This window comes from Macrotis lagotis, chromosome X (assembly GCF_037893015.1).
Source record: "Macrotis lagotis isolate mMagLag1 chromosome X, bilby.v1.9.chrom.fasta, whole genome shotgun sequence".
NCBI classification, from domain to species: domain Eukaryota; kingdom Metazoa; phylum Chordata; class Mammalia; order Peramelemorphia; family Peramelidae; genus Macrotis; species Macrotis lagotis.
Window position 1 is genome coordinate 645065916 of NC_133666.1, and position 8440 is coordinate 645074355.

An 8440-nucleotide genomic window follows, 5' to 3' on the forward strand; every position below is an offset into this window, starting at 1 on the left:
TTTGATCTCTGCCCACTGCATCATCTGGCTGCCCCAACAATGGAGATAAGCCCCCTTCCTCAACAATTCCTAGTTTTTGGAGAGGTACCAAAGAGAATGGGTCTAAAATAGGGGGAAAGGAATATGTATTTGTATAGCCAGATACTGCTCCGAGGCCCTTTTACAAATATTCTCTCATTTGATCGCAAGGGGCTGTTATTTTGTTTTTGTTTTTTTTTTTGGTAAGAAGTGGGGTTAAGTGACTTGCCCAAGGTCGCACAGCTAGGTAATTATTAAATGTCTGGGACAGGATTTGAACTCAGGTCCTCCTGACAACAGAGCTCCATCCACCCGGTCACCTAGCTGCCCCTTCCTCTCACCTTTAGGGGATGTTTGCTATTTTCCCCATTTTACATTTGAGGAAACTGAGGTAAATAGATGTTAAGTGACCTGTCCATCTGGGGCCTCATTTGAACTCGTCTTTCCGACTGAAGACGCGGCGTTTGCTCCCAGAACCGGATTCAATCTACAATAAAACAAACATGAATGTTGTCCTTTAAGAGTTGCAGGAGGGAGGGAGAAGAGGAGGGCAGGGAAACCGGAAATGGAGGCGTCCGCTAAAGACCGCCCAGGGGGCGGGGCCAAAGTAGCCACTAGGGAATCGGAAGGCACGAAGACCGCCGGGCCCCGCCCCCCTGCTCAGTCATTGGCTCCCGCCCTCCCCTCCTCCCTGTGAATGACAGAGGCGCGCGAGGGCGGGGCACCGGCGCAGCCGCTATCCCCCCGCCATGGGGCCGCGTCTGCTGCTGCTCGCCCTGTTGTGCGGGGCGGGAGTCTGGGCCGTCGGGACGTCGATGCCACCGTCCGTGACGAACGGGAGCAGCCTGCTCGTGTCTGCTGCGCCTCACAACAAAACCAGACTGTTCCTGCCGGGCTCTGGGACAGGACAGATCCTGAAGCGCTCCTTTTACGTCCTCACTGGTTTCTGCGGACTGGCTGCGCTCTACTTCCTCATCCGGGCCTTCAGGTGAGTCATGTGGCGAGCCAGCGGGCCTATCCTGCTTCGGCTCGGGGGTCATGTGACAGAGACCGGTCGTCTTTGATTTCGGAAGTAGCCGGGAGAGGGCCTGTGTGGGCCGGAGGGGCGGGGCCTTTGTAGCTCACGTGAGTTTGGCGTCACGTGGAGCTGATGCTCCGGGTTGAAGGTGGTCGAGCCCCCTTCCCGCCCGCCTGACGTTGCTAAGGGGGGATGGAGCCCGGCTATGGCGTGGTTTTAAAGCTTTGCCTAATTTCCTCATCACTCCGTGGGCGAGATGACCCCAAGGGCCCCAGCAGCCCCATAGCCGGGGTCCATGAACACCCCTTCCTCCTTCGTTGAGCCTCCGCCCTGTGCCTGGCGTCAGCCTGTGCTTGGCAGGGCCCAGAGGGCAAGCGTTTCCTCGCGGGCTGCCGGGGCAGGCGCTGGCCTGGCTACTTCATTACAGCAACCCTTCGAAGCAGGCTCCCTTTCTTCACCCTCGTTTTCCTCTTCCTTCCTTCCTTCCTTCCTTCCTTCCTTCCTTCCTTCCTTCCTTCCTTCCTTCCTTCCTTCCGTCCTAGGTTTTTGCAAGGCAATGGGGTTAAGTGGCTTGCCCAAGGCCACACAGCTAGGTCATTATTAAGTGTCTGAGACCGGATTTGAACCCAGGTCTTCCTGACTCCAGGGCCGGTGCTTTATCCACTGAGCCACCTAGCCGCCCCCAATTCTAACCCTTAAGGAATTTTTTCCTAAAGTCTGTTCTTGTACTTTCCCCCCATATAATCAATTCTGTATAAAACTGTTCTTTTTTTTCCTTAGGTTTTTTTTTTTTTTGCAAGGCAATGGGGTTAAGTGGCTTGCCCAAGGCCACACAGCTAGGTAATTATTAAGTGTCTGAGGCAGAATTTGAACTCAGGTACTCCTGACCCCAGGGCTGGTGCTCTATTCACTTCGCCACCTAGTCGCCCCTAATCTGTTTTAAAGGACCATTTATTGAATGTGGGTTTTATTGCAATGTAGTCAGAAAAAAATGCATTTAATATTTCTGCTTTTCTGTAATTCTGAGTTTTTTCTGCTGTAATACATGATCACTTTTTGTGAAGGTGCCATGCACAATGAAAAATAGGTATATTTTCTATTCACATTCATTTTTCTTTTTTTTTTTTGCAAGGCAATGGGGTTAAGTGGCTTGCCCAAGGCCACACAGCTAGGTGATTATTAAGTGTCTGAGGCTGGATTTGAACTCAGATACTCCTGACTCCAGGGCTGGTGCTCTATCCATTGCGCCACCTAGTCACCCCCACATTCATTTTTCTGTAGAGCTTTATAATATCTAATTTTTTTATAAAATTCTATTGATCTCCTTAACTTCTTTCTTATTTAATTCATAGTTAGATTTATCTGAATCTGAATACACACATACACAAATCATTTCCCTGGCTAGACTGTAAATTCAGTGAAATAGGCAATAAAAAACTAATGTGAAGAAACCTCAATTTAGTTCTCTCAGACCAAGATAATTCCTCCAAGGGGGGAGAGGGTCAAGAGTCAGTAAGGCTTCAAGAGGATGATAGCCCTTGAGTCTAACTTCAAAGGAAGCTAAACAGTATAGAAGGCAGAGGTAAAGAAAGAGTGTATATATATTTTATATCTACTCAATTTATCCATGTTGTTTTCCCTGGTAGAATATAAGTGCCTTGGGGATAAGGGCTATTTCATTTTTCTCTTTGTTATGCCCATACCGCAGCACAGTGCCTGGATGATAGAGTAAACTGTGTCTGGGTACTTCCCCTACCAATGCAGGTTTCTACTTTATCTTAAAGATAAAAAGTGGGCTGAGAGCAATGAGTATTTAATGACCTGTCCAGGTTCACACAGCCAGTATATGTCAGAGCTGGGCTTTGAATCTAGGTCTTCCTAATTGAATTAGGCTCCATTGAGTTGAACATAGACTAGAATAAAGGGAATAGTATTTAGAATTTAGAGCTGGACTAGACCTCAGAATAGTGTTGTTAATCCTCCTTCATTTACAGAGGATCAGAGAAGGGATGTCACTTGTCCAAAATCACACAGCTAGTTAGTGACAGAGACAGACTTAAAATTCAGCCATCTAAATCCTGGTTAAGGGCTCTTTTCCCATGTCATACTGTGATTTAATGAGGTCATTTCTTTTGCTTTTCTCCGTGTGGGACTCTGATGTGGAATGGCCGAAGGCACAGGAGAGAAGTGAGAAGCCCAGGAAAGTGTGGGAGAAGGTAACATTGGAAGGGGCAGGTAGATAGGAACCTTTGGGGGGAGATCTCGGAATTGGTAAGGAGAAGCATGGAATGTGCTTTAATGTAGAGCTTCAGCTGGCAGACATTTGTAACAGCTTAATCCAAGTAGCCGGGAAGGGAAGGCAGGTGGCATGGTGAATAGAGCATCAGATTTGGAGTCAGGAATTTCTGAGTTCAAATTCAACTTCAAGACACTCACTAGTTGTGACCCTGAGCAAGTCACTTAATCCTCTTTGCCTCAGTTTCCACATCTCTAAAGAGAGCTGGAGAAAGAAATGGAAAACAACTCTAATCTTTGCCAAGAAAATCCCAAATAGGGGTACAAAGAGTCATAGAGGGTCAGCTATTTTCTCAACTATGAACTATGGAAGAGACAGGAAATGTGTTGTACTGTCTGAGCTCATATGCTAGTCTGAATAGAGTCCTAAGGTCCATGTGCTCCTTTTCCTCCTTCATTCCATCCTTTGTCACCTCCTCTTCTCCAGTTGAGAGTCCTCAGGCTTCTCCTCTTGGAGACATCACCTACTCAGTTGAGTTCAAGCATCACCTCTGTACAGATGCCTCTTAGATCCTTCTATCCAGCCCCAGTCTCTCTCCAAGCTTCTCTGATCTTCCAGGCAAGCTCTTGGAGGCAGCTCGGTGACTCAGTGAAGAAAGTTTAGAAAGACCTGGGATCAAATCCAGCCTCAGACACTTACGAACTGTGTGACATTGGGCAAGTCCCTTCACCTCTCTTTGTTTTAATCCACTGGAGAAGGAAAGGTCAAGAAAACTCCATGGACAGTATGATCTTTAGGGTCATGTACAGGACTGAACAACCCCCGTAACTCTTCTCCTTTGGGAAGGAAAGTGGTACCCCCTGACCCTGGCCTGGCTTCCCTTGCTCCCTTTAAGACACCACTCCATCCCTTTTACCTGTAAGCTTCCCCAATTCTAGTGATTTCCCTCTTTTAATTCTTTCCTGCTTGTAAATTATTTGTTTATCTTTATTTGCTTATTGTCTCTCCCATTATCTTGTTATCTCCTTGAGGTTATCTTTGTGCCTGATAAATGTTTATTGACTGACTGAGGGACTCCTTCCTAGTGCCTATCTGCTCCATCCTCCTTCTGGGCAGGGTTTGGCTTTGAAATAGTCCTCTTTCTGGGAGATTAGGCTCCTGACTGGGACTCCCTTTCTCTTAGGCCTCTCCCCAGCACTGTTATCTTGTTAGAATAGTGTTCTGATAACATCCTTCTTCTGATGCTGTGAAATAATCATCTTTTCTATTTGGCATTCGGAGCCCTCCAGCCTTAGCTGGAGACCCAGCCCATTTGTCCAGAATTATACTCTTCCCTTCCTGGCCAAATTAGAGTACTCTCTGGGTGGGGAGAGCAATGTTGAATTCTTATCCTTTGAATTCTCCCTCCCCCTTCCCTTTCCTTCTCATCCTGTCTTCTTCCTCAATGACTTGGAATATACTCCCTACTTACAACCTCTGCCTGGTGAAGTCTGTTCCTTCCTTCAAGACTGGGGACTCAGGGACCATCTCCCATGTGAAAACCCTTCCCTGCTCCCTTTCTGCCCTCTGCTGTTGAACGGGAACTGCCTTCCTTCACCCTAGGACTTTGTCATTTCATCTTTGTATTTTGGGTGCTGAATCCATAGTAGGTGCTTCATACGCACTTAGTGAATTGAATTGACAAGGTTAAGAATGATGTTTATTATCTGTGAGTGAAGGTTTAGTATTTGTAGATCCCTGCTCTGAGGACAGGACGCTGCATTAGTAGATTTGTTGAATTGAAATTAATTGCATTTTAAACTGTTTTCAGGATAAAGAAACCCCAGCGGAGGAAGTATGGTCTGCTCTCAAATACAGATGACCACATGGAGATGGCTTCAATGGAGAGTGATGAAGAGACAGTCTTTGAGACAAGGAACCTGAGATGGTAGTTTCCAGATCTTTTTTTCTCCCCTTAGATCCTCAGTTAGCTTTAGGGATCAGGACTGGAGAGAGAGGTGGTTACAAGTAAGCCACGATTGACACCCTTGTTCTGTGCTTTGGGCCCTCCAGGTCTGTGGGCACATAAAATACCCCAGCAGGGGCCTCAGTCTAGGTACATAGCTTGAGAACTGGCAGATACTTCATAACACTGAAGATCTAGAACTGGCAGTGCCCACAGAGTGGGAGAAACATAGCCTAGAACTGACAGGGGCCTCTGAGAGCATCACCCTAGTCTATTTGACAGTTAAAGAAACTGAGAGAACTTGGGTGGGTTGCCTTAATTCACCCAGCTAGTAAATTGGCTTCCTACTTGTCCAGGCAGGCCTCTCTGAGGCCTTTGCTTGAGAGGCAGTGCATGGTAGTAGAGGTGGGCTGACTGAATTTATTCATGCTCCTTACTAACTGAGAGATCATGGGAAAGTCCTATTACTTCTTTAGGCCTCCTATGTCTCATCCTCTTCCCTCTTTGTAATGGCAGCTGGTTAAAGATGGTATCTGAGACTCCTCCCTCCCACCTTGGCCCCCTTAGGTGCTTCATCAGAACCATTAGGCCTGATCTGCAGTCGTGGCTCCTAGGCATGATTTGGACCTTCCTGTTATTAGGGCTGGAAGCGGTTTTAGCAATCTTCTGCTCTTAGCCCTTATTTACATGTGAGGGGAGGGCAGTGTCTCGCTGAAGGGACCCTCCCCCCTCCAGGGAAGTTGCCGAAGCAGGGTTTGAACCCCCCCTTCTACAAGGAGGGAGGGCTGGTGGAAAGATCTCCAGAAATATGGGCTCTTCTGTTTACTCATGGTGCGACCAGGGTCAAGTCTCTTCTCCTTGGATCTCAGCTTCTTTGTAAGTTAAAACAGCTAGAGTTAAAAGTCTGTTTCCCCCTCTGAATCTTGTGAGCTTGGGAGCACATGTGGTGAGGAGAGCCTGAAACTGAGGCAGCCTCAGTGGCACTGACTCCTGCCCAGACAGATGCCATCTTAGGGTGTGGCCAGCCCAGGCTTGCAGGTGAGTGAGTCATGTGAGGGGGCTAAGCAGGAGATGAATCTCGTTCTCCATTCCCACGCCTCCAGACTCACGTGTTCCTCCTACAGTGATGTGTGGCTATTATGAAAAAAATGTGCATTGGAAAAAGACTGTCCAAGGATTCTCTGCCCATTTCTTCAGGCCGCCAAGTAATGCCCATACCTTGGATTAAATTGTAAGCTCCTTGAGGCACAAAGCATCTTGTGCCTCTTTTTAATATCCCTAGCTCATAGCACAGGACTGGTTACATAGTAGATAATGTTTATTGATTGTTTCTGTTTTCCAGATGAAGAGTTGGAGTCCACAGTGGTAGCTGCACAGAGCAATCCAGAAAGAGGGACTCTAGGCACAGAATGTCAAGAAAATCTGGGGTTTATTTTTTTAATGGTTCTATACAACACAGTGTTTCTAAGGTGGGGGGGAGGGAAGATTGGGAATTTTTTTTTTGCACTTGGGACATGTTGAGAAATGCAAGAAAGGAGGGATAGGGATGAACATGGTGCTCCAGTCATAGTTTTTATTTTGTCAGATGTGGGTTTCTGCAGGGGGCTCGCTCAGCTCTCTCTCCCCAGCTTTCAGGTTCTAAGAGTTTGCCTGCCTCCCCTGCCCCCCTCCTCTCCCTGTGCTAACACTTCCAACTTGGATCAGGGCTTCCTGGAGGAAGGGGGAAGTCTGGGATTAGGTCCTGGCAGCTTCACTTCTCATTTCAGAGCTGCTTATGGGGAGTAGTGAGGGTTGGAGAGAAGAGGGGTCTCCATCAGCCTGTTATTGACTGGAGCAGGACCAAGACACTGAGTCGACCAAGCAGAAGGTTGCATCGCCCTGGCCACCTCCACTGTCCACTCTCCACTCTGAGTTTCCAAACTGTCAGCATTCCCCTCAGAGACTGGCTGCTTACCCCACTCTGGGCTCTTTCATGAGGCCTGGGGCAGCAAAGGACCATGTTCTAGATTCTCCCTTGGAGACCAGATGAAGAGTTGGAGCCAGAGAAAGGGATCAAAAAGAAGAGGCCTGGGACTGATGGTTGCTGTGACTCTTCTCTCTACCTGCTTTTCCTTGAGTCCTTGGATGTGAAGGGAGAAGAGAGAGCATCTCTGAACCTCACTCCATGCCTCCTGGGTCTCAGGTCAGCCCTGCCTAAGGGAAATAATCTCTGGACTCCTAGGACTCTTCTTTCTGCACTGCCCACACTTGTGTTTGGGGGGCCATGGCCCTTCCAGAAGGACACTCCTCTCAGATCTGTTCTCTTTGGATGAGGACCCCTTTCAAGCATGGGGGGAGTTTTTTACTGTTGTATATGTAATTTGAGTATTTTGGTTTTCAAGAGACTAAGTTTCCTGTCGAAGGACCAGCACTTCATGGTATTTGCTTGTCAAGGGTGCTATGTAGAAGCTGTTGATTGTAAATAAAGTGACCATAGCCTCCTATGGGCGCACACAGGACATGGACCCCATTCCTTTGCCCAGGACTCTGCTCCATCTGCTTCAGTGTCTGACCCTCCTAGAACCTTGTTTTGTCCCTCAAGCTCCGGACCTGTCTCTGGGTGGTGGGTAAGATGGAAATAATACCAATGATTATTCTTCACATGCTTATTTTGATGTTGCTGTGATTTCATCCCTGGGTTTGGGTGGGTGAGGTGTGAAGGGGGGGAAGGGAGAAAGGTGACCTGCTCATTATCTGGCCTCCTCCTTCCTCGTCCTATATCTCTACCCATTTCCCAGGAGGCACCTTCCTCTAGATCTGTGAATATTGAGTGGGGCAGATGCTCCTTTCAAAAGTAACTTCGGGGGTCCCTGGACCCTGGTTGAACTCATTTCTGTCACCAAATTCCTGCCTAAGTCGTCAATAAGGATGAGCTGTAACTTTCTCAGATCCAATGCACAAGTTGTCACTGCCCTCGTGAGTTTTCTGCCTGAGATCCTGGCATCCCATGGTTAAAGGCTGTCGTCCCATCCCATGGATACCAATAATAATTATAATTCAGACATTGTTTCTGGGGACCCTGAGCTCTGTGGTGTGCCTCATGCCTCTTACCTTGTTGGAGTCTCACAGCAGTGCCATTGAGCCAGAGAGCCCAGGGAAGCCAGGAGACTCCCTTGGAGTCCCATAACCCTAAGAGCCGCAAGGGGAAACAGTTTTGCTCATTCCCAGGGCAGGTGACCTTTGT

At 47.9% G+C, this 8440-nt stretch overlaps 1 protein-coding gene across 2 annotated transcripts; it reads left to right on the forward strand.

Moving 5' to 3' along the window:
* The first annotated feature begins 733 nt into the window (after positions 1 to 733).
* FAM174C (family with sequence similarity 174 member C) lies at positions 734 to 7876 on the forward strand. 2 transcript variants are annotated; one of them, XM_074204550.1, is made up of 3 exons: positions 734 to 1006; positions 5083 to 5199; positions 6560 to 7876. In XM_074204550.1, coding segments are annotated over exons 1-3 (357 nt in total). In that variant the 5' UTR covers positions 734 to 767; the 3' UTR covers positions 6561 to 7876. The 2 variants fall into 2 exon arrangements, with proteins under 2 accessions (XP_074060651.1, XP_074060650.1); XM_074204549.1 differs by lacking the exon at positions 6560 to 7876 and having other exon boundaries at positions 5083 to 5203.
* Positions 7877 to 8440: the final 564 nt, after the last annotated feature.